The sequence below is a fragment of the Neopsephotus bourkii genome, unplaced genomic scaffold (genome assembly GCF_033783945.1).
Source record: "Neopsephotus bourkii isolate Nb327-2 ecotype Australia unplaced genomic scaffold, CSIRO-AGI_Nbou_v1 NB_1821, whole genome shotgun sequence".
Lineage (NCBI taxonomy): Eukaryota > Metazoa > Chordata > Aves > Psittaciformes > Psittacidae > Neopsephotus > Neopsephotus bourkii.
The window spans coordinates 325,150-351,075 of NW_026902294.1; the positions used below are offsets into that span (position 1 = coordinate 325,150).

Genomic DNA, 25,926 nt, shown 5'->3' on the forward strand with positions numbered 1-25,926 from the left:
CTGAGTGATGGTTGTGCTCTGCCAAATGAGAAGAGGGTGGTTGTAGGGGGGAGCACCTCGAAGTGGGAATCCAGGATTCTGTGGTCTACTGAAAAACAAACCAACAAAACAACCCAGCAAAAGGAGTGGTTAAACCCACTCTCTTCTAGATTTGCCTTTTTAACATTCTCTTAAGGAAATGTGCCTGACTGCAACCTTGAAGCTCGAAACATTGTTCCAACCCCACCCAGAAAGCAGTTGTGTTGGGTTTCCCTATACCACAAACTGTGTGTATTGTGTGATTAAGCAGATGGGTTTAAAAGCATTGATTTAATTCATGTTCCTACAGTATTCCCAAGGCTGGGATTATCCTGGTCTTTTGTGGTAGCCCTGAGAGGTGAATCAAAATGTAGTATTTTGCTGTGGCAACAGATGACATGGTTTTGTCACATCATAGCTACTCTTAAGTATTTATGTTGTTGAACCAAGTAGTTTAGGTAATAACAGGGTTTAGTGTAGAACTGGAACTGAGCCTTGGAACTTCATGTGTAAAGTTGCTCCTCGGCTGCCTGTAGGGGACTAAGGCTGTTGTTCCTATTGACCAAGGTGTGTGGCAGGCTCATGATGTAAGTGGTACTGGTGACACAGAACAGCAGTGGAACAGAACCTTGGGGTTATTTTATCCTTTCAGAAGCACTGAAATGATCTAGCAAGGTATAGCAGGTAAGGTCTGTCAAATCTGATAGAAAATGCTTGGATTCACTTCCTCTATCTAACTGTAGTTTTTATTGTGTGGCTTTAGTTAAAAAAAAAACACAAGTGGGTTCTGCTCTGCCTTGCAAATGCTGTGGTGGTAAATGGAGTTACCACTGCCCCCCTCGGTTACACCACAGCACGGTTCTCACTTGGCACCTTCTTCACTAAATCTGTTCAGACAAGCTCTTGCTTTCCTGACACACAAAGGATGAGGAGGGGGAAAGGACAGATCTGTCTGAAGGAAGCACTGGAGGATGTGCAGAGAGAGCCTGTGGTGAAGGCAGGAACCAGCCCTTCCCTGGCGGCCTCTGTGGGAGCTCCAGTGCAGCGGGAGTCCCTGCTCCAAGGCTGTGTCAGGGGCTGTGGCTGTCCAGGCTGTGTTTCCTGGATGCTGGGTTTGTTGCATGGGTGGGGAGCCATAGGCTGAGCTTTGAGCACTCCAGCAACTGAGACAGGCACAAATGTGATCACTTGGCAGCTGCGGCTCAGAGTAATAAGCTCAGGGCTTGAATTGCAGAGGGCTGGAATCCTGGCTCTGTCACCAGTTCACCAAATGGTTCATAACTAATATATTAATATATTTTTCCATCTGTTGAACACTCTGATCTCACAAAAGCAGACAGAGTAGATGTTTGTCAGGCCTTGAGAACATGAACAATGAGCATCTGAGAGAAACACCAGAAGGAGATGAGGAATGTCACAGTGCTTTCTGGGCTTCGAAGCTTTGTGATAAATACAAGAAAATATGGAAGAGAAAGATAAAAATGTGTAACAACGCCTTTATTCATTACATGTAGATGATTTGCCAGCCTTACGCAGGCCATAGATCACATAAATGTAATCTTGTATCTTAACATGTCCTCATGGGAACCTGAGTTCTTAACTTATCCACACTTGTTTGCAACATAAGTCATTGCAATAGTTTTAAGCCCAGTATTTTCATGTGAAGCTAGCTTTGAGAAGGTGGGGTAATGTGGCTTTGAAAGCCTGCTATCATCACCCGAATCTTCACTGCCGTGTCAAGACCACAGACATAGAGGAAGATTTGCTTTTCAGTGTGCAAGAACCTTCCTTTCACTGTGGGTGTTATGCTGTGGGTTACTTGAGTGCATGTAGCCAGTGAAATCATTATTCTCTCTGTGACAGAGTACTGGGCTTTATTGCCCTGTGTGTTCACATGGTGTTAAAGTAGCCTTGTTAAACTGAAGGCTGAGTGTGTGAGAGGTGAGTTAGTCCCGGCCATGCACAGCCTGTCCGCACCCTTGCAGCGGGGCCCTAGGTCAGACAGGGCTCTTCAGCCCTCCACTTACCCAGAGAGCGAATACTCTCACCCTGGGCTTGTCTGTCCAGGAAGCTTCGAGCTCCTCTCCGGAGTTTTCCATGTGATTGGGGTGTTTGCAGTTTGTTGCTCAGTTGTCTTTTCTCTCCTGCTTAGTAAGGCTGAAGTCCCTTGTGTACTTGAAAAAGAGCTTCTGCTCACTGGGGCTTTGTTCACTGCTGCGGGCGACAGACACTTCAGGCTTCCTTTGAATCTCCTGATTGTTTGTGACCCCTTCCAGAAGCCTGACATGGACAGGATGAGCTCACAAGTCTCATTCCTAAAGGAGACCGGGATAAAAGGTTGCCCTTGTTTGTTTGCTGCTTGCAGCAGTCGGAATGAGCTCAAAACGTAGTGTGGGATTTAGACAGCAAGGAGCACCACAGAGCGTGCCAGGGCTTGTCACCAGTGAAAATCAGTGATTTCCTCATCTCCTGCCTTTTGCTGTGCTGAATGAGGAGTTTGAGTTTTCACTGTGATGCCTCTTGGGCTGTCATAGAATCAACAAGGGCGAAAAAAACCTTAAGCTCATGAAGTCCAACCTGGCACTGCCAAGGCCACCACTAACCCATGTTCCCAAGCACATCTCCACATCTTCTAAACGCCTTCAGGAGCGGTGACTCCACCATGTCCCTGGGCAGCTTATTCCAATGCTTGACAACCCTAAACCTCCGCTGGCACAACGTGAGGCTGTTTCCTCTTGTGGTTTTGTTCTTGGTTGTAGCAGAAAGATAGTGAGTAAAAATCCTCAGAGCTCAGTGTGATTGTGTCCCAAGACTCTCAGTTCTCCTCCAATGAAGAGTGTCGTATCAGTCATCCTAAAGGATTATATCCCACAAAGCTTGTACCTGAGCGGAATTTCTATGAAGATGTCAGCCTAGCAGGACTTGGGCTGTTCTTTCCCCTCTCTGGCGCTCACATGCTGTACCTGAATGATAACACTGAAATATAGTTAATTGAATTACATTAACTCATATTGGGGGTACATCTTCCTTCAGTGGGAGCATCCTGTTCTTTGTCATTAGCCAGCCCTTCAAAAGCAGCTTGTACCTAATATTGAGGGAGGGAGCAGCTCTTCTCAATCTGCACATTGCCATGAGAACTGTTTTCTGCTTTGACTGTTTAAAACAAAACCTCTGCTCTCGTGCTGAGAGCACCAGTGTTCCTGGAGGGGCTCAGATGGCAGCTCCATCTGGTGCTTCATTCCCTTTGGAAGAGCAGAGCAGCAGCATCCCTGTGTCCAGAGCAGGAGCACGCATCCTGCAGCTGAACAGTGATAATGCTCCTGCACAGCACGCCCCAGGGGCTGGGACTGACACCCCGAAGCATTGGAATTAACTCTTTTCCCAATATCTATTAATTTATAGCACCTTTGGCAAAGGATTTGCTCAGATCCTTTCACTTTTTGCAGGTAGAAAGGAGTGGAGAAGCTTCCTCCCTGCCCAGCTGCCCTCTGGAATGGGCTCTAGGAATGGGGTGGCTGTTGGGGCATATTTTGGGGATAAGTGCTTTTTCACAAGCTGGGAACAAGTTTCCCCAACTCTTTGGGAAGAGGAAAGCAACAAAAGATAACTGCTCAGTTTTGAACTCTCATTCCATGTCTGAATTAAGTTAAACTGAATTTACTTGAAGATACTGGATTTTCTAAGCTGTGACTCCTGTGTAAGCTGTTGGTTTTCCAACAACCCAACCATTGGAGGTTTGTGCTTTGTCCTCTCCACAGAGGTTTTTCCCCTTGTGTAGAACTGTCTTTATACAACAGCCCTTTCTGTTCTGGGGTTTGTAGCCTCTGTGGGTCTCTGAACAAGAGCTGTAACCTGCTTTTTTGCTCTAAAAGAAGTTGTGTGGGGCATGGGGTGACGGACACAGCTTTATGTGGTCTGTGTGCTTTACCGTGGGGTAAAATTGTCTATGGGGCAGCACTTGCATCCCTGCGCAGCGGTGTGAGATACAGGAATTCTTGCCTTGCCTTGGAAGCTCTTCTTCCCTTCAGAGCATGGTGGTGTACCTGAAAAAGTCAGCAGAGCCCTAGAGCTGGGAGTCCCCCAGCACCCGAGCCCCGTGTTTCCATGCTGGTGAAGATCCCCCTGTCCCACGCAGTAGCTCTGGAGTAAATCTGGGGAGGTCCTTTAACTGAGCACGTAAAAAGCTTAACTTGAAAAATCCTCTTTTCCCCTTTGGTTGTTGTCCATCTCCCTGGCAGCCAGTGGGGCAGCACAGAGCCCATTCCCTTCCTGCAGTGGCTTTCCTGGGACATGGAGGGAGTTGGTTTTGGTGGTGGGACCAGTGCTGCTGCTGGGAGCCATGTTCCGTGCTCTGAGGTGGTTCATTCGTAACAGAATGATGGTTAAGTTGAAAAAACCCATTGCTTTTTCCGTTGAATATTCTCCTCCTGCCTCAAAACACAGCTCCTTTTGACCCAAAGTGTTTGTAATTGCCTTAAGATTCTGTTTTGTCTCCTTTTTAAACTGCCTGCTTAAATGTGCCCCTGAAATCGAGCCGTCGCCAGCAGCTCAACCTCCTCCAACACCCAAAGCTTCCAGGTTGCAGCTCTGGAATCAAGTCACCATGGCTCAAAATCGCTCCCTGGTTCCACAGGGCGAAGCACGGTGATGGGGTGGAGGGTGAGGAAGAAGCCTTGTGTTGTTATTGATTATCTTTTTAACCCATCCTACCTGCAAACGGCCTGTTTCTGCCCCTGATGGTTTCTGCCTAACAAATGGTGTTTCTTTTTTACAGCGTTATGATCCTGGACTTGTTGTGGTGATGGTAAACTTAGCAGTGGTAATTTTTTATTTTCAGACTGAATTACTCCTTTTGTCATCAGTGCACCAATATGTTAGGCTTACTTTCTCTGTTGTAGCCATCATCCTTCTGCTTGGTCTTTCATTTTCCTTTCCTTTCCTTTCTTTATGCACACTTGTCTGATCCTTGTTCATTAAAAGGGTATTGCTAAGAAGGGATGTTTCTGTTTGTGTTAGAACTGCCAAAATCAGTTTAAACATAAATTTCTAATACTGTCCAAACGTGATTTGCCCCCCCCCCCAACCATGATGGGCACTAGCACTTGCTACTGCAATTTCCAACGAGATTTGTAAAATCAAACCAAAACAACCCAAAAAGAAAACTTTGACTGCCTTAGAAGGCAAAAGTACTGATGCATTGCTTGTGCACAGGGGTTTACCAGGGCAATGAGGCTGCTTCCAAATGTCTCAGTTGCTGGAGAAACAACCAAAAAAAAGACCCAAACCAAAAAGACAAAATCTTGGATAAGAACCTGACTGTGTTGCTGGTGCTTGCGCCAGCCCTTCCATTTGGGTTCCCACTTCCCAGTAAATCCCTGGCTGAGACGTTATGAAAGTGATATTGCACTTAGGAAGTCATTTTTATAACCTGTCTTTAATTTGGTCCTTTTGCTAAAAATTGCAGTCACTGCTTGATTTATTATACCATTGGGCAGAAGAGAAACCTCCTGAATCCGAAAACATGGCAAAGAGCTGAGCGAAAGCTCCAGTCAGACTCTCATCTTGGATCAGGTTGTGGCCCTGGTGGCTCTGCCAGTCACATTCCTGGTTGTACCAACAAAAGCTTAAAGCAGTTGATTAAATTGACTTGTTTCTGATAGAAAACCACAAGTCTCTGGACTTGAAGAGTTCAAAAGACCCAAATCTGAGCAGGTTCCCTCTGGGGTCTTTACTCTTTGGAGGAGCCAGAGCCATACTGGAGCTAGAGATATATTGGAGAAGAGGGAAGTTGATGTTTGATGCCTCTCTGGCTTCTCAGAGCAGTCTCAAAGACTTGAACCTGCTGTGCATGTGGCTCTAGGGACTATTTTTGGCACAATTAAAACCTGTTAATCTTTTTAGCCCAAAGGTATAATATCTGTGTATGTGTGTATAACAAACCAGTTGTTTACACCAAACCAAGAGCAATGATAAGGGCAGTAAACGTTCTGTTTTCTCACTCAAGGTATGCTCCGGAGAAGGTAAGTACTTGTTCTGTGGGCTTACATCACAACCCAGCGCCAGTTGTGATGTAAAAAGAAAGAGAATAAGAATTGAAACCAAAACAGACCCCTAAAGCTGTGGTAGTAAAGTGCTTGTCTGCCCCATTTTGCTTTGTTTGGCTGGTTATGAGTGGATTAAAGATATGTTTTATTTAAAAAACCAAAAAGAAATCTCCAGCATAGTTTGATTAGTTCAAAGTCAATTTTCTTCGCAACTCGTCCTTTTCACAGCTTACAAGGGAGCAGTGGGCATGGGAGCAGCTCTGCAGAGCAGGGCAAGCAGAGCCTGGCCTACATGGCTGGTGGGCCTTGGGGCTGGAGGAAGTTTGGCTTCCGAGCCACGCTTCTCAAGTCAGCTTCCCTGGCTTGTGGGGAGGGAGAGAGGCTTCCACATCCTGGACGGGAAAGTCCTGGTCAGTTATGAATGTGGGAGAGCAGGGAAAGGTGTTTAATAGCTTGTTTTGCTCATATCGGCAGATGAGTACTCATTGCCTGGTGTGGGAGCATTGAGGGGAAGGTGCATTTCTCAAGTCCTGCCCTAGGACTTGTCACAGCTGAACATTGACCACACCAGTAATTTATATGAGCAGTTAATGTTCAAAAAATACCATTGATCAGTACTCGGGGTGCATCTCACTCTAACTGGTTTGGAGCTAAGAAGCAGTTTGGCTGTAAGCTGTGAGAATGGCTTGTGTTTGGTTCACTGTAGCTTTCTGGTCTCTGCACTCCAAGGCAAGATCTCTAACCACCCAAACCCAATGTCTAAAGCAAGCTGCAGTGACAGAGCAGCCACTGACCACCTCTCTGTGTGTTCCTTTTCCAGGGAGGACGGATCCCATCCCTATCGTTGTCAAGTATGATGTCATGGGCATGGGGCGGATGGAAATGGAGGTAAGTCACCCAGCTCCTGCCATGTCACCCAGCTTCCTTGCCTGGCTCTCAGGGATAGGGGAGAAATCTAAAAGTGAGGATTTGTGCATCACCGGTAAAGCAAAACTCACTCTTAAATCAACACAGTAGCAAACCCTTCTCCTAAAACGCATCCTGTGTTTACTTGTGGGTATCCAGGTTCTGTGTCTGGCACTCCTGTGCTTTGGAATTCCCCTCTGTAAAGCTGAGGCTGCTTCTGGCAGTGCATGGGCTGCCAGGAGCATCCACCCCACAGGTGGATGAACTGCTTCCCATGCAGGTTCCACTGTGGGATGACACGACAGGGAAAGTGAAGCAGCACAGGCAAGGATCCTGTTTCAAACCTCATCATGTTGAAATTGCCCACCCAGGCAGTGTCAGCTCTGCAGAGTGCTCCTGGGACAAATCACAGCTTCTCATTTGTTTTTTAGCTTGATTACGCCGAAGACGCCACCGAGCGGAGGCGAGTGCTTGAGGTGGAGAAGGAGGACACTGAGGAGCTGAGGCAGAAATACAAGGTACTGACCCAGGGCATTAATGTTGGAGTTCCCATGGGCAGGCTGCAGAGGGAAGGTTTGGACCCTTCTCATCAGCAAGTGGCCCAAAGCCTGCTTCCCTCCTGCAGCACCCCCCTGCTCCCGTCACGCAGCAGCTGTAAGGTGGGAAGCATTCCTTGGTTTCAGAGTGGTTGGTTGGTGTGTGAGCTGCATAGCACGATGCTTTAGCTCGGGTCTGCAGTGTGATTTATGGGGAAGTCCCTGAGTTTTGCAGTTGTCTTTCTAACGCACTTGAAGGTATGTTGCTCTCCAAGACTGTTTTGTCTCCCTGCTGCTATTCAGCCCAGGCTTTTTTCCCCTCAGGAGCTTGGTGGCAGCCTCTCCCAGCTCTGCTGTGTATCATCAGTGGGCTTTAACTTCAGGCTCTTGCCTGTCTGGTTTCATCTGCGGAAAATCTCTGCCAGCCTCATTTTTCCACTGCTCTGCAGGAGTCCATTATGCAACTGCCAACTGCGGCCGCATCCTGATGAGCCATTCAGTGAGTCTCAAAGGAAACTCAGAGAACTCTACAACCAAGAAGCAAGCAAGAAATGCTCTTTAATTCCCTCCTTTTGTAGTGCTCCTGAGCTTTCAGCTGGCTGTGTTTGCATTGTTGAGCCACAGGATGCTTCCTGACAAAACCCCGGCACATGGCGCAGGAAGCTTGGTCAGCGTTTCGGAGGGACTTTACATGTCATTGTTCTGGGGAGCTCACGCTGCTCTGTTTCCCTTGTCTTCCTAGGGACCAGCCTCAGGCTCAAGCCTCTGTGAAGCTGCGTTGATGATGTCTCAACAAGGGGCTCTGGCGATAGATAGAGGCAGGAACCTGAAATAGGTTTTATTAGTTAGAAGGTGAACAGCTTTTTAGCACTAGAATTTTTCAGATCTTTTCCCCCGTTGAAACTTTTTACATGAGTTTTGCATGATAGAAAACATGCTCGGCAGTACTTGAATGTCACTTTGCTGAGGCAGCAATCATGCTGCCTTGAACAAGATCTTGGAAAGGACAAGAGCTTTCATAGTAGTTCATTCTTAAATATTTGCTACCGGCTCTTGCTCACGTGAGGAAACTCCTCATAAGAAGTTTGTGTTGAAGATGGGATCTCTTAAACTCTTCAGTGCTTTTTCTCACATCTTAGGCTATTTTGAATTCTAGAATTTCTCCCTATCCCAGCTGAAGTCCCTTTTCTAACTGGCCATATGGGCTATGCTGATGGTAGCACAGCACACTTTAATGCAGCATTTGTAGCTTTGGTTTTGTGTGCCTCAGATAAACCTGCCCTGGCTTGGGGTTTGGGTGGTGTTATATTAACTTTGCTGATGGGACTGTAATTGAAGAAGGGAGGATGTGACCACTGCCAGCTGAGACCTCCTGTGCTTGGAGCTTCGGTTTGCACCTAATGGTGAATTATACAAGGAAACAAAGTACTGTCAGCAACCTCTAAGGTGGTCTCCCCCTCTTTTACTAACTGGCAACTCCCTGTACCTCCTCCCAGTGTAACCACTGTGTTGGAGCTCAGCTTAATGGACAGCATTGCTCCTGGGAGGATTGCTCTGACTGTAAAACTACGCTGGAGTGAGTTAATCTCCACGGTTTCTGTGCCATGCTTTGCCAGCCCCAGCTCCCTGTTCCTCCCTGTTGAACTGCAGACAAACTGAGATGAAGCAGACATCTGTTAGCACTCAAAATGGAGGAGGTATCAGCATTGAAATTCAAAGATTTTGTACCAAAAGCCACGCTCTTGCTTGGTTTGATGAGTATTTTGCACATCTTCTGTGAGCCGGCAGCTGCCAGTTTGTTTGTGTGGGAGCTTGAGGCTTTGAACCTCACTTTTCATCTCTGACAATTGAGCAGCTCTCCTCCTGCAGCCACAAAACTGCCATCAGCACCACACGTGCTGGTATCTCAGGAGAAGATCATCTTCCCATTTGTTCTCCAGGAAGTTTAACAGAAGCTTTGTTTGTGTGTCTGAATTTTGCAGGATTATGTTGATAAAGAAAAGGCAATTGCCAAGGCACTGGAAGACCTCAGAGCAAACTTCTACTGTGAACTCTGTGACAAGCAGTACCAAAAGCATCAAGAGTTTGACAACCACATCAACTCTTATGATCACGCTCACAAGCAGGTAAAAACAAGCGTTGATAGCACAGTTCATCAGTTTGATATTCACTGCAGTGGTCTTGTTTGTGGTTAACACTTTGAATTTCCCCAGTGTATTTGTTTTCCTTACAGCCCCAGAAATAGGTGGTTTATGTCACTGGTTCAGATTCTTATGCCATCGTGTATTTAAAAACCCAGCAAACACAAAAGCCAGCCCATGGTTGGCATGGAGGAGCCTGATCTTGAATGACCCAGCAAATTGGCTGCTGTTAAACTGGGGAGCGGACCTGTGGGGAGGGAGGGCTTCCAGTTTGCATCAGCTTTTAACGTAGTGCAGCTTTGGCAGCTGCTGCTTATGTGCCACATGTACCTGTTCATTACTTCAGTCTGTGTTCTGTCAAGCTGCTGGAAGCAGACTGGGAAATCATGGGCTGTGGCAAAGGAACTGTAAAAAAGGAGCACTTCCCAAATTCTTTAACCTTTGGGAGAAGGATGATTCAGAATCCCTGTGGAACTGACTTTGCTCCCAAGGTAGGGATGTACCATGGTATCTACATGGTACTTCAGACTGCACAGTAAACACTGCAAGTTCATGTGTTAGCCTCATCTAACTGTTTGAGGCAGCTATACAGCAGGTAGCAGTGTTGTGCTCCTCTCGGGATGAAAACTCAAGAGGAGGTTTTTGAATGTTGCTACTGATAAATTCCAAGGATACAATCATTCATATGCTGATAACTTCAGGAGGATGTGCTGTCGAGTACTAGATCTTGCGAAATAGCAGTGAAGCAACAGATTAAGACTAAGATTATGGCATTACAGAGTATGAGTTGGGTTTTTTTCCCCCCATTTATTTAGTATAGAATGTGATAACTCAGAGTGTTAACAGGAATGCTCCTGGCTGGGCAGTTCCTGTTTGAGTACTGTGATGAACTGTGGTTTGTTAGAATTAAGAGCAGAAAGTCAGTCCTTTACTTTGTGCTGTGAAAGGGGGCTGCTTTGGCAGAGCTGGGGGCACAGTTGTGCTACCCGATAGCAGTGAACTTCACCTGCAGCTTTCCATCAACTGGATTGAAACTTGAGTGCAGTGACATGCATCTATTTAGGAGGCTGAAGGACTTGTTTGTGTCACATTCTTACCAGGTGGTGATGCAGTACGACTGTGTTAGCTCCTGTTTAAATCCCTTGGGTGATTAATAGGGGGACTGGTGTGAGGCTGGTTCAGCCTGGAGAAGAGAAGGCTTCTTAAGGGAAGACCTTAGAGCAGCTCCAGTGCCTAAAGAGGCTGCAGGAAGCCTGGAGAGGGGCTTTGGACAAGGGATGGAGGGACAGGCCAAGGGGAATGGCTTGAACCTGCCCGAGGGGAGCCTGAGCTGAGCTCTTAGGCAGAAGCTCTTCCCTGTGAGGGTGCTGAGGCGCTGGCACAGGGTGCCCAGAGAAGCTGTGGCTGCCCCATCCCTGGCAGTGCTCAAGGCCAGGTTGGACACAGGGGCTTGGAGCAAGCTGCTCCAGTGGAAGGGGTCCCTGCCTGTGGCAGGGGTTGGAACTGGATGAGCTTTAAGGTCCCTTCCAAACCAAACCAGGCTGGGATTTCATAAGGTTGGCAAGGTCCAGAGTTTTTCTAGCATCTAGAGATGCTGTGGAGGGAGAAACAATAAACCTGTGAAAGACAACCAGCCGTCATTGGTATGAAAGGAGTCATCAGCAGGAGCACAAGAAGAGTGACCTGCAAGAAAATGTAATGGGAACACACAGGGTGGTAGTTATTTTAAAGGAACTGATGTTCTTGGATAATATTGATCCATTGCAGTAACTTCAAGCAGGCTTTGGAGAAAATGAACCCTCAAACTCACTCTGTCACCCAGCGTTAATTTCTAGACACACAGGGATTTATACAAAGCAGCAGTCATTCTTTGCTTAGGGAAAAAAACTGCTGGTCCAGCTTTATGCCATGAAATGTGTGTCACCCTCTTGGGTCAGTGTTCAGTGAGTGGGCTCGAAACTTACCTGAAATGGTGAAGGTGAATTCAGTCAGTAACACCAGCCCTCTGCTGCTGACCGCTGCTGCTCAAGGAAGGCTCATTTCCTACAGTCTACTCTAAATGCTAAGGTAGTTTAAAGAAAAAATTCTTTTTAATAAGATGTGGCACATGAAGTTTCAGATTTTTGCCTCTTTAGAGAAGAAGGCAATGTTCCATAAATGTTTTGAGGAAAACCATCAACTTCTCTTCAAAGTGGGCTGATGAGGGGGCTCTTAGAAAGATGTTGCACTAGCTGACCGCAGGAAACCAGCTTGGTGTATATTATCTGCAGTGTTTCGTCTTCTCAGTGGTAATTCTTGAGGCATCAGTGCTTCCTTTTGCCTTTTCCTAAGCTTGTTGGAAAGATTTCCACAGGATCATTTTTGCTTTTAAGTATTTTGAACTATGCATCAACATGCCATGGAAGTGTTTGCCTGTTCCTTCTGCGGCTCAGTGAGCATTAGGCTGTCCCTGGAAATAGCTGTTCCGTCCTCAGATCCCTTTCCACTCTCCAGTTATAAAGACACTGTCTTGTATTCCAGGAAGGAACTCCTGATTATTGCGAAACAGGGATGATAGGTAAGTGGCTTGATCCCTACCGGATAAATTCTGGACCAACTTGTTAACACCAAACAATTAAAGGGGAGGTTTTATTATTATCATTTCCTGACTACATTGGTTTCATGTAGCATTTGGGTTTATTTGAATCGACCTCAACACCTTTCTGTCCAAAAGGCAGTATTTCTTGATTGTTTTAACAGGGAAAATCATGTTCAGTTTCTCATCACAAATCATTGGCTGTTGAAGTCATTGGAAATGTCCTGCTGGAGGCGTGCAGCGTTGTGCCCTAGATTTTCTTAAATGAGGTTATTTCTTGGAATGAGAAGTACAGATGGTTGAAAGAGCAGTGACCCTCTCTAGTCACCAAATGGTCAGTCCTTCCTCGGGGAGGCCAGGGGAATTAAAGTGACTTGAGTTCATGGAGGTGTCCCTGCAAGAGAGAAAATGAACTCACCTCTTCCCTGTGAGGGTGCTGAGGCGCTGGCACAGGGTGCCCAGAGAAGCTGTGGCTGCCTCATCCCTTGCAGTGCCCAAGGCCAGGTTGGACACAGGGGCTTGGAGCAAGCTGCTCCAGTGGAAGGGGTCCCTGCCAAGTAGAAGGACTGGTAGGTTATGAAGGACCCCTGCCTGGGATGTTGCAGAAATCCTTAGAGTTGGAATCACCTCACATGTAAGTAATGTGGTGTTTGCAGCCAGCTCTTACTCTTAGTTTACTTCATCAAGAATTTATATACAGTCTCACAGAGCTTCACCTCTTCCCTGCTCACATCCCAGTGAAGGGTTGAGCTGTTCCCTCAGTCACTGACCCAACAGAATAAAAACATTCTCCTTCCACACTCCCTGTGAACACCAAATGTGGTCCTTTATAAGCCTCTGCCATGTGCACTGTGAGAGCTCTGACCAGGACTGAAATGCAGGCTTTTATGTAGCTGAATTCTCCATAGATTCTCTTTATAAAAGGACAAAGGGAATGTATTTCCATAAAGAAGTTCTTTGGGAAAAAGGATGGAACCCAAGAACTGAGACTATAGCTCTGCAGTTCTCTTCATGCCCTCATTTATTTGGAGAAATCTATTAAAGCACAATAAAATTACCCGCGCAGTCCCTGCTGTGGCTGATGAGTCGTCTAAATCCAAACCCTGAACTCCCTGATCTGGGGAGATTTGCACTTGTGCTTTCCAGTACTAAATATCTTCAAGCACAGCTTGGATGTAGGAAACTGGAGAGAGAATCTCCAAGGCAGTGGGTGCTACATGGGAGGCTTTTCTACCCTCAGAAAACCTCGTAGTGTTTTTCTCAGCCCAGTTTTAGTTGTCGAGCTGCTTGCTTGCTGATGGTAAATGGATTTGGAGAAGAGCCCTGCTGCAGGGAGAATGCTCCATAAAATCAGTATTCAGCACCAATACCCCTCACCAGCAGTGAGTAAAGGAAAGGTTACCTCTCTTGACCTGCTGGCAGTGCTCTGGTGGTAGAACTGGTGGCCTTCTTTGCTGCAAGGGCTCATGGTGGTTTGCTGTCCACCAAGACCTCCAGATGCTTCTCTGGGAAGCTGGTTTCCAGGTTGGAACTGGATGATCTTTAAGGTCCCTTCCAACTCAAACCGTTCTATGACTGTGTGGGGCCTGGGCACTGACCACTGGCGTTGGGGTATCCGTGTGCCATTAACACAGGATATGTTTTCCTAAGTTGAAACCAAGGTGTCGGGGAAGAAATTAAGATGAAATGAAGCTGCAGTTTTGTGCCATTTCCCCTCTGCTCTTTCCACTTCATTTCTGAGCATGCAGAGAATGTTGATTACCAGAAATAAGCAGGGCTTGTGTTCTCACTCCTGTGAAACTGTAAAGGTTGCCATCCTTTGAGCTCTTACTTAGCTAATGGTGTAGTTTGCTCCTATAAGCTTTTGTGGCAGAGAATCAAGCACATGTCAAAAGTTCAGGAAGGCAGCGATGTGCTGGCATGCAATGGAAAGTGCATTATCCTTTAATAGGGATTGGCAGAGAGACTTGGCAGCAATAGCAGGGGAGGATCAGGCTCTGCCACCCTTGTGTGCTGTTCCACAAGCTGTCTCCTGTCTCAAACCAACTCTGAAATCTCATGGTGCATGGTTCCCATAAAGTCTGTCCTGCTCTCTTGAATGAAGGCTTCTCATGGAAGGCTAGGATCTGCAGGTCTAGCAAAGCAGTGTAGCAGAGGGCTTTATTCTGAGAATAACACTTTCTGTTCTGCAGTTTTAGGCAAAGAATGCCTCTTGAATGGGCCTCAGTTCAGTGAAACTGCGTGGCTTTGTCAACTTAAAACATGGGAAATCCCTTTATCAGAACCTGGAAAGCCATACCCTCCAGCTGGGTACCGGACAGGTCTTCCCTCCACACCATCCCACCAGCAAAACCTCTGGCATGGTCGCCACAGCATGTGCTGAGGGGTTCGCTGTTACAACAGCTCCTGGATCCTCATTGTTCCCTTTTCCTTTCACCCCTTTCACGTGTCCTTGATGGGCTCTCTCTGGAGCTTTTCACTGATGCCCGAGTGCAGCTCATTGAGGCCAGCTTGAAGGGAACCATAAGGTGATGGTGGTGTTTGCCAGTTTGGCCACTGCTGAGCTATGCGGTCACTGGGAGATGGTCGAGGACCCCTTTGTGCTGGAGCACTGAGGTAGCAGCAGATCTTACAGAAAACCTGTTCTTGAGAAGCTCAGTTTGCATTCCCATGGACGTTTGGAGACTTCTGAGTAATTTTGTTAGAAACAAGGCTGAAAACTTAAAATGCTATGCTTTGTTACACAGCTGAGGTGGGTGGCAGCTATTAATTGGAAACACAATTCCAAGCTGAAGAAAGGCTTGAGGCACTGAAGTGCTGCTGCTAGCAGGCAGGAATTTGGGCAGCCTATTGAAGTGCTGGTGATCTGTGTCCTTGTTTGTGGGCACTGATGTGGCCCTTCGAGCTGAAATAACAACCCAGCAGAATAGGATTTCTTGGCTTCATGGTCACTCTCATCGTACAGTGTGGAAGTGGGTTGCTGCTTCCTCAGAAAACACACTGCCGATGAAGAAAAAAAGCTTGCTAATGTGGAAGTCCTCTAGTAACACCAGGGCTGTGTGTTTGATGTAATGCAGGCTGGTGGCTTTAATCCTCTTGCAGGAATGATAGCTTTGCTGAGCACTGTGCAAAGACCTGAAGAGGCTGCTTTCACCTGGAGATGGGCTCCCAGGGCTCCTGTTCCTGAGTTAGTGAGAAGCCCTCTGAGGACGATACAGCGGCTACATGAAATCCTTGACTAAATGTCTTTGCTGGGGGGGGGGGGGAGGAGGAGCACCCACACATGTGGTGTGGTCCAGAAAGTAATTTAGAGATTTTGGAGGATTAAAATCATGAACCTTTGCCTAAGGATTAGATGGAAGTTTCTTTAGTGTAAGCCAAGCTTAAATATCGATTCTCTTGCAACAGCTTTGTGGGAAGGCTGAGCCCTGGAGTAGAGCAAAAAGCATTTCAGTGCTTCCACACGTCGCTTTTACTGCTGTGAAACTGTACTTGAGGCTTTTAATTGCTTCACCCCAGTTAGGTTTGGGGTGTAGGGTGGGCATAGCTGTGCTTACCTGGTTATCCACCGTTCTCTGCATGGGTAAATGACTGGACTCAGTGATGCACAGTGAGTGAGGTGACAGTCATTGACAGGGTATCTTGAAAAGTTCTGGCTATTTTGTAAGTTCAGTGTTGGTCTGTGGCAGGGGGTTGGAACTGGATGAGCTTTAAGTCCCTTCAACCCAAACCATTCTGGGATTCTATGATTTTACATTCCCAGGGGAATGGCCCAGTGCAGTTGTGGAGCTTTTCTATCGCCAGCAAGACCCTTCTTCCTTCTGGTGTGCAACAAAAAGAAACTCGGCCTTGAGATCTTAGTCCTTTGCAAAGTCAGCTTCCCAAAATCAGACCAACTTCTCCCTCGTTTGGGGAGTAGTAAACTCTTGGCAGCCTTGAAAGCAGGGTTGATGGTGTGTCACCTAGAAGGGCTCTGGTACTGGTGTGGCTGGGTGTTGCTGTATGGCCTGTGCTGGAGTCACAGGGCACCAGGACAGTGATTTGCTGCATCACCTCTAGTTGATACATGCAGAGAGTGGGAGGTCTGGGGAGCAGAGACGCACAAAGATCAGCATCGAAGGAAATGGGCATTTAATTCTGTTTCCATTAAAGCTGTCTGTTGTAATGAAGGCATCATGAGCAGCTACAGCATTACCAACAGGCTTGGAGCCTGTTTGCTTTCCTGGGAGATATTTACAGCCATGGCTGGGGTTGGGTTTCCCAGTGCACTACTGTACCTTCCTCTCCAAAGGAAAAGGTCACAGTTCGTTCTGTGGTAAATAGCCAGGCCATGTGCTTTGCAAAGGGATGAGTGGTTGAGAGACTTGGCATCAAACCCCAGTGCAGTAGTTCTGTCAGCTGTTGGTAACTTTAACTTCCTGAAGCATTTAGAGCTGCTCTTTGAATCAGCATGAAGAAGCTGATGGCATTGCTTAGCCCACTTCTTTTTTGTCTTTTTTTTTTTTCCTCCTTCTCGGAAAAAAAATCACTCCTCAGCACTGAACATACACCACAAAACCCTGGAGCCCTTTACTTGTCCTGGTGAAAGTAGCTCTGTTGTTCCAGGTGGGATCATTGCTGTGTCTGAGCGTGTATGTGTGTATGTGTCCCCGCTCCTGCTCCAGACTCCCTGAGCTCCGTCCTGTAGCTTCACTGGCTCATTCCTGCTCGGTAGAGTAGCTCACACCCCAGCAGCAGCCTGGGCCCTAACCCTTGCTTGTTGTATTTTTTCCTCTCTTCCACTCTTGTTACATTTTTACTTTCTTTTCTTCTTTGTGATGGGACGTTTTCAGCCGATGTATTGAAAGCAAACCCTTCTAATTTTGGAGGCCAGATCACAAGAGTGAGTTTCTTTCTGCAAGTGTCTATAGCTGTAGCTTTTTCTGTGTGTCTTCCCCTCTGAATTTGGCAGCACTCAACCATATTTAGTAAATACCATTAGGTAAGAAAATCCTGTCTTGTCAAATCTTTCCCCTTTTTCACAAAGCAATGTTCTCTTTACATTGGGACAACTTAATGCCTCTCATTTGAGTTTTGGGTTAGTTTTCAGATCCACTGTTTGTCTGTGGTCCAGCCTGACTTGGATGGGGCTGGGAGCAATCTGGTCTAGTGGAAGGTGTCCCTGCCTGGGCAGGGGGTTGGAACTGGGTGAGCTTTAAGGTTCCTTCCAACACAAACCATTCTGTGCTGACTTTGCTCCATCCAAGAGGCAGTCAGCAGCCACAGGTGTATTTACAAATCACCGATGATTTGTCCAACTTGTACAAGAAGCTTTCTCAAGTGACTACTGCTTTGATCCCTTTAGTGTTTCAGGCCTTCCATGAAGTGCCTGAAAACGTGAAACTTCCTCAGAAGCTGGCTCCATGATCCTTCCTGGAATTGGGCCTTTTGGAAGGGTTTCACATAGTGCACCAAAAAAGAAAAATCTGTTTGGGTGGGAAAGTCTTTCCTTGCTGCTTTCTGTCACTTGAACTTCTGCACAGTGCTCTAAAAAAGCCTCATGAATTTTGCCATGTATGCAGAGGAGAAAGAGCAGCCTCTTTCCTAGTGCTTTGAGACAAAGGCTTTCAAACATTTCCTATAGTCTTGGATGTTCCATTCCTATTAGACCTGGAGCTCTAGATTTCCTCTGACATTATGACATTTGGAATCCCTTGGGCTTGGTTGACTTCCTCCTGTGCCAGGATTCCTGGGCATCTGGTGGTTCTGCTCTCTCAAGTATCCAAACCCAAAAGAGCATTTTAGAGTGTTTTGTTTCTTGAGAGCCCATCTCAGAACTACTGTCAGGAAAGCAAGTAACTGTTTGTGGTGTATGTTGTATTGTTTCTTTGCTTGCTGGAGTCATCTGCATGGGATTTTGGGCACCTTCTCCAATGTAATTTGTACATTGCTTTTGGAAGATGTAATACTTGGATAACTCTTGCACCAGCTAATCCCTCTCTGTCCATGCTACTCAGACGTCTGTCGTGTGCTCTTTGTCAAGTACATCTGCACCCTGCAAGAGCAGCAGAACCATTCCTTTATTTTTCCCCTTTTCCTTCCAGAATTTGCTTGTTGCTTTGAAATCAGCTTTATTGTACATGCTAAAGAAAACCAGTGGTGTTGATTGGATTTGCAGATACACAGACTTGAAATAAGGGAAAGTGATCAACAGTTGTCTTTTCATTTAGCTACTGGGAGGATGGCAATGTGCTCCATGTGGTTTGTTGAGCTATGATGCTGTTGCTCCATCCTAGCTCAATAAATGTTCCTGGGGAGGGGCTTGACAGTGCACTTCCAGTGCGACAGCAGAGCTGCTTTTGGACACTTTACCACAAGCCCACTTTGACCTAATCCGTTCCTGCTTTCTTTTGCCTCAGAGGTTGAAGGATCTCAAGCAGAGGGAGTTCGCTCGCAACGTCTCTTCAAGGTCACGTAAAGATGAAAGGAAGCAGGAGAAGGCCCTGCGGCGCCTCCACGAGCTGGCTGAGCAGAGGAGGCAGCCTGAGTGGTGAGTGGGGTGATCCTGAGCACCCTCAGGGCTCCTGTGTGTGAGCCCTGCCTGGGGCTGCAGCCTGGGCTGTGCTGCCATTCTGGCTCCTGTAATAGCACACAGGTTTGGAGGGCAAGCCACACCCCATGCTGTGGTTTTGGTGGGAGTGAGTTCCCTGAAGCCATAGTCCAGAGCGTCCCCAAATGCCTTTATCCAGCAGTATGTTTTCTTCAGTTAGTTATTTTTATTAACAAATGGCTGTGTGATGCTATTTTAATGTGTATTTTTGGATACCAGAGTACTTGAAATCCTAGAATCCCAGACTGGTTTGGGTTGAAGGGATCTTAAAGCTTTTCCAGTTCCAGCCCCTGCCACAGGCAGGGACACCTTCTATAGAGCAGGTTGCTCCAAGCCCCTCTGTCCAACGTGGCCTTGAACACTGCCAGGGATGGGGCAGCCACAGCTCTGTGTAGAAGACTTTTAAAATGAGGCGTGGATCCATCTGCAGGGATATACAGGTGGCAGTCAGCTGTTTCCTCTGTTTTAACTTGTTCATACAGTGCTCCTGGAAGTGGCCCCATGTTCAGAACCACCACGGTGGCTGTGGATGAGGAAGGTGGAGATGATGGTGATGATTCTGCAGCCAACAGCAGCTCTTTCATCCAGTCAACTTCTGGCCAAGCTACAGAGATGAGTATGGACAGAGGTTTCTTAAACACTGGACAAGTTGCTGGCACTGTTACACCAAGCCAGATGCCCATCCAGGGAGCACAAGCAATCAGCTTTGGCATCAAGAGTACTTCGGGAACTCCCCTGCAGAAGATAGGTGTGTCTTTTTCCTTTGCAAAGAAGACTCCAGTAAAGCTTGAGACCATAGCTTCTGTTTTCAAGGACCATGTGGAAGAATCGAATGCTGCAGATGGAGGAAAAGCTGATGAGAAAGGGTCCTCAGAGGCAGGGAGCCTGCAGAAATCTGGTGAGGGTGAAAGCACAAATAACTCTGATGGCAAGGCAGAGGAAGATGACCAACATGACAAAGACAGTGGGTCTCTAGCCACTACTTTGTCAAAACTAAAAAAGATGAGACGAGAAGATGGACCAATGGCAATTGAACCAGAATACTACCACTATATTCCCCCAGCCCATTGTAAAGTGAAGCCTAACTTTCAATTCCTGCTTTTCATGAAGTCTACTGAGCAAATGGAAGCTGAAAATGTGAACAAAAAAGACACCCATGAAGTGAAAAAGGGTGGTTCTCCAAAGCCCAAACCCAGCAAGCACTTGGAGAAGGCTGCTGAGAGCACGGGGCAGCAGAAGGAGCAGAGCACTACTGAAAGCACAGCTCAGCAGAGCAAAACTGAGCTAAAAGAAGTCCTGGAAAATGCGAGTGTGCAGGAGAGCAAACATCTGCCAGAGAGCGACCCCCCTGAGCCAGACGCTGCTAAAGAAGCCCCACAGCCTGCCTCGGGCTGTAAGAATGTCTCTGAAGGACCAAAGCATCCCACAGGACCTTTTTTCCCTGTTCTGAGTAAAGATGAGAGTACGACCCTCCAGTGGCCTTCAGAGCTTCTCATATTTACCAAAGCAGAACCGTCGGTTTCGTACAGTTGTAACCCCCTGTATTTTGATTTCAAGCTCTCTCGCAATAAAGATGGTAAAGGCAAAGGGGCAGAGAAACCCAAGGAGCCAGGGGGACTTTGTAAGGAAAGTGGTCAGAGCACAGAACCTGGTGAGATGAGCAAAGCCAAGGAGGCAGAAAGCGTAGCCAACAGTTCTGCTCTGAGAATGGAAACCAACTCTCTGTCCCACTGTGGCTCCCAGAACAAGCAGGAGTGCAGCTTGGTGAGTGTTAGTAAGGGACAGGGAGAAGAGGGTGGTAAAAGCATAATGGGGAAGAGCAAATCTGGCAGGTCCCATAAACACAAAAAGAAAAAGAAGCACAAAAAGTCCAGCAAACACAGACGGAAACACAAGGAGGAGGCTGATGAGAAGGGCCGGAAAACTGACCTGGGGGAAGAGAAACCCAAGAAACGGAGAAGACACCGGCACAAAAAAGGCAAGTCCTGTCTTTCAACTGAATCGGAGCGGGCCCTGAAAACGGAACTGGCCGAGGAGTGTGGGCACTGCCCGAGGAGAAAGCGGTGCTCCCAGGAGTCCCAGAGGAAGTCTCTGTCTGCGGAAGAGGGAAGCAGCGGTAAGAAAGAGGATGGAGGTAACTCCTGTCCGGAGCACTGCAGCAGGAGGCACAGGGCTGGCCCGCAGCAGTTCCCCGCTCCAAGACAGCGCTGTTCAGGCCCTGCTCCGGGCAGGGCCGCCCGCAGGAGCCGGCAGAGCAGCGGGGACTACGACAGCGAGGAGGGCTCCCCCGGGAAGCGCTGCCGGCAGGAGTCCCCCTCGCACTACAGCGATGAGGATGACTCCGGCAGCGAGCGGTCCCGGAGCCGCTCCCGCTCCGAGCGCAGGCGCTCCTCCCGCGGGTCCTACTCCTCCAGCTCCGAGGGCTCCTCAGACCACAGCCGCTACAGCCGCCACAGCCGGCGGCGGAGCTACTCAGAGGACAGCTACAGCGATTACAGCGAGCGGTCAAGGTGCCACTCAGAGCGGTCCAATGACTCGGAGGATGACTCTGACTACAACAGCTCGAGTCACAGATCCAAGCGGCACAAGTACTCCTCCTCAGACGACGACTACAGCTCCAGCCGGAGCAGGTCGAGGAGCCGGAGCAGGAGCACAACGCACCCTCGAGGCAGGTCACGCACGAGGAGCCGGGGCAGGACACGCAGCAGCAGCTGCAGCCGCAGCCGGAGCAAGAGGAGGAGCCGCAGTGCAACGGAGCGCAGCTGGAAACGGAGCCGCAGCTACAGCAGGGACCGCAGCCGCAGCGCCAGGAGCCACTCCCAGAGGTCCCTGTCACGGAAGGGCTCTCGAGGCCATGAGAGTCCCGAGGAGAGGAGACCTGGGAGGAGAGACTTCATCAGGTCCAAAATCTACCGCTCACAGTCTCCACACTATTTCCGTACAGGCCGAGGTGAAGGATGCTCGCTGAAGAAAGAGGATGGCAAAGGAGAGGATCTGAAAGGGTCTGGCTCACTCTCCCAAACCAGCAGCGGCTCTGGCACAGGCAGGGCCTCGGAAGGGGATGGCAGCCATGAGGAGAGAAACTCTGTCACTGCAAAGCTGCTCCTGGAAAAGATTCAGTCCAAGAAGGTTGAGAAGAAGCCCTGCATCCCTGATGAGATGCTCCCAGGGGCAAACAAGGTGGGAATAAAGCTCAAGGATCCTCCCCAGGGCTACTTTGGCCCCAAACTTCCTCCTTCCTTGGGCAGCAAACCAGTTCTCCCCTTAATTGGGAAACTGCCAACCGTTCGGAAGCCAAACACCAAACGGTACGAGGAGTCTGGGCTGGAGAGGGGCGAGGAGCAAGAGCTGTCGGATGTTGAGGAGGTTTCCCAGGGCATTGAGGAGGCTCAGCTGGGTGGCCAGTCTCTCCTGGAAGAAGTGGTGATGGTGATTCAGGACAAGCCTCTGGATGAGCAGAAACGGGACGAATCTGCTATGGAAATGCGGTCCATTCCCCTCGAGGCACCGGCGCTCCCCGAGTGCTTCAGGTCTGGAGATCTGGTTATGCCACACAGCTTCCTCTCGGAGCCGGGCGATGGTGATGGGCTAGAACCTATGGATGGGGGCAACCAGCCAGTCCCAGTGGAAACCAGTATGATGCCCTTAGTTCCAGATGTCGAGCACTTTCCTGGCTACGTGCCTCAGGGTGGCGAGCCAAGCATCGAAGGGGACCGGGAAGGAGAAGATTCCTCTCTAGCACCACTCGAGAGCCAGCCCATCACTTTTACACCTGAGGAGATGGAGAAGTACAGTAAGCTGCAGCAAGCTGCGCAGCAGCACATCCAGCAGCAGCTCATGGCAAAGCAGGTCAAGGCCTTCCCAGCCTCAGCAGCCCTGGCTCCGGCAGCGCCTGCCCTGCAGCCCATCCACATCCAGCAGCCGCCAGCGGCCTCAGCCACGTCCATCACCACGGTGCAGCATGCCATCCTGCAGCACCACGCTGCTGCTGCCGCCGCCGCCATCGGCATCCACCCACACCCCCATCCCCAGCCCCTCGCTCAGGTTCACCACATACCCCAGCCCCACTTGACACCGATTTCCTTATCCCACTTGACCCACTCCATTATTCCAGGGCACCCTGCTACATTTCTAGCCAGCCACCCCATCCACATCATTCCGGCGTCAGCCATTCATCCCGGCCCCTTCACTTTCCATCCTGTTCCTCATGCTCTTTATCCAACCCTTCTTGCCCCGAGACCCGCTGCAGCTGCAGCTGCCACAGCCTTACACCTTCACCCTCTGCTGCACCCCATCTTCTCAGGACAGGACTTGCAGCATCCACCCAGTCACGGCACATGAAGGACAAAATGAAGTAACCTCGGAGGAAGGAGAATCTTGTGCATTTTGGGACGGGGTTTGGAGTTGATCCAGCTGGGAGGTGAAGCCTGAGAATTTCTTTTCACTCGTTAGCAGCCAAAGAAGCCAGAGGCTCGAGGGCTGGGGAGCAGCAGGCGGTGGGTCAGCCGTAAGCCTTGTGTATATCCACTACCAGGGACCGTGTCACATCCCCAACACCTCTGCGCACGTGGCAGCACTCTTAGGAGAATCATTTCACGTGTAGACCAGCAGGATGCTTGGAAAGGCTGTATTTGTTTTCTTTTCCCTAATTCTCACACTTGACCATCTCCCTTCTGCCACCTTGTACATGATGAAGGAGATCCCATACATGCTTACAGATCTCTAAAAACCCTTTTAATGAGGTCATCGAATTGAAAGAGCATGATTGAATCCAGCTTGGAATGGGTGAGAAAAGACTGAGGAACTGGCGGCTGTGGATGCTGGTGAGGAGGTGAAGGGAAGGACAGGGCCACGCTGGTTTTGGCTGGGCCAGCACCAGCCTTCAGGCATCACAGGAGGTTCCTGGCTGCCGATTTTGGGGGGGTTGTCCTCGGGGTGGGCAGCAAAGGTGGAATTAAGATCTTACTGTAAAGAGGAAGAGAGGAGCTACACGAGGACCCAGAGCCCCATGTCCTGGGCTGCAGAGAGGCTCGGGGGTAGTGATTCCAGTCTGGGTTTGACCACTCTTCTCCTGAGAGGAGGGAAAACATCTCCCTGACTTCCAGCTCCTGTGGTGTTGGGAGAGAGGAGAAAGTCCCTTTGGGAATTAAAGCAATACTGAGGCTTGGGGAGAGTGGCCGGGGTGTGTGAAGTGAATTCCTCTTTCCTCTGTAATACTGATGGTTTCCTTATTAATTTATAGGATTTTTCTTTTCAATGTAAAGAATTGCACTGAACTCTGTAAACAAAGATGCTGCTTTTTGTAGCTCCTATAAAAAGGTTACATTTGTAGTATATTGCAATAATATTTTTTACAGCCAGTTCTTTTAGTGGTACTTTGTTCTGGTGGCTTTTGTGTAAATAGGTTTGCTGTAGGTGAAATAAGACACTTGGAGAGGTTCCACTTTGGAGTTGCAGCTAGCTGCAGGACGACTTCAGCATGTATAGTTTATTGAGCTCACATATTTTTGAAGTTTTTATGTACCATAAAATGTAAAAAAAAAACAACCCAAAATAAATAAAAAGACAATTGAATCTTCATTTAGCGTTTTACAGCATACCACGAAGGCAGGGAGCAGGGGCGGCTCCGTGTCCCTGCGCTAGGAATTGGACCCTGGAGGCAGCCTTGGGAGGGGCAGAGTGTAAAACACCCGGCTTTGTCTCTGCTTCTTCCCCCTGGGCTCCAGCGGGTGACTGCAGGTGCCAGCAGCCTTCTGGTGAGGGAAGAGCCTTAGAGCCCAGCCCATCCTCCGCCAGGAGAGGTGGTTTAGGCCTAACCCTGGTGTTCCCTAAGGGATTGCTCCGTTCTTCCAGCTGATACCGCGGGGAGGCGCTTCCAGCCACGAGCTCTCCCATGGCACTGGGATTTTGGGATTCAGGTCCTTGGCTCAGCCCGGTTTGGGAGCTGGCAGCGGGGGATCCCCTTCCCCATCCTCCTGGGCAGGCACAGACTGAAAGGATCAAAACCTCTGGAGCTTCCTCACTCTTGAATGAGAGATGTTGAGTGTGGGCAGGTCTGAACCCCAGCACTCACTAAAAGGGACTCGATTTCTCTGTAAATAATGAAGAGATTCAGTATTAATGTCTCAGTGCTGGGCTTCCTTAGCTTCTAGATCCCACATCCACGTTCTGGCACTCTTCACGCTGCAGCCCGGAGGGGGGGTTTGACTTCCAGAATAGTGCTAAAAATAATTAACCTGTCATTACTTACCAGGCATAAACAGACTGTATTTAACTTTGTCACATAAGATTATATATATATATATATATATATATGCTGTAAAATGAGGGGGAAAAAAGGTTTCTAATAAACCAATGATTTGTGGAAAAATGTGTGTGGTTGTTGCATGACGTGAATGGGAGCTGCTGCAGCTGATGGGGATAGAGCCCAGGGCTTCTTCCTAAAATAACAGCATTGGATGCTTGGTTCATCAACTAAAACAGCTCTGAACTGGGACTGTGCTCCGCAGCCGCAGAGAAAATGTACTTTTAGTTTGTGTCATTCAGGGGGTGTTAAAGGGTTGTGTTTGAGCAAGGAGCCCTCAGCACAGCGAGTGGCAAAACCACCCTGCCTGGTGAGCCTGGAACCAGAATGGAACCAGGCAAGGGGCACAGGAATCCCAGCCTGGTTTGGGTTGAAGGGATCTTAAAGCACCTCCAGTTCCAACCCCTGCCACAGGCAGGGACCCCTTCCACTGGAGCAGCTTGCTCCAAGCCCCTGTGTCCAACCTGGCCTTGAGCACTGCCAGGGATGGGGCAGCCACAGCTTCTCTGGGCACCCTGTGCCAGCGCCTCAGCACCCTCACAGGGAAGAGCTTCTGCCTAAGAGCTCAGCTCAGGCTCCCCTCGGGCAGGTTCAAGCCATTCCCCTTGGCCTGGCCCTACAGGCCCTTGTCCCAAGCCCCTCTCCAGGTTCCCTGCAGCCCCTTTAGGCACTGGAGCTGCTCTCAGGTCTCCCCTTCAGGAGCCTTCTCTTCTCCAGGCTGCCCCAGCCCAGCTCTCTCAGCCTGGCTCCAGGGCAGAGCTGCTCCAGCCCTCGCAGCAGCTCTGTGCCCTGCTCTGGCATCGCTCCAGTGCT

The 25,926-nt window shown here is 48.7% G+C and overlaps 1 protein-coding gene across 8 annotated transcripts in view; it reads left to right on the forward strand.

Annotated features, from left to right (window-relative positions):
* Positions 1-24,401, forward strand: part of GPATCH8 (G-patch domain containing 8) — a 49,503-nt gene extending 25,102 nt beyond the window's left edge. For 4 of the 8 annotated variants that reach the window (XM_061343181.1, XM_061343183.1, XM_061343185.1 and 1 more), the window contains 5 exons: positions 6,883-6,950; positions 7,400-7,486; positions 9,487-9,630; positions 18,619-18,749; positions 19,292-24,401. In XM_061343181.1, coding sequence (XP_061199165.1) covers positions 6,883-6,950; positions 7,400-7,486; positions 9,487-9,630; positions 18,619-18,749; positions 19,292-23,150 — 4,289 coding nt within the window. In that variant the 3' untranslated portion in view covers positions 23,151-24,401. Of the gene's footprint in view, positions 1-3,952; positions 4,838-6,882; positions 6,951-7,399; positions 7,487-9,486; positions 9,631-18,618; positions 18,750-19,291 lie in introns of those variants that run through there. The other 4 variants (XM_061343187.1, XM_061343189.1, XM_061343186.1 and 1 more) reach the window with 2 other exon arrangements.
* The last annotated feature ends 1,525 nt before the right edge of the window (positions 24,402-25,926 follow it).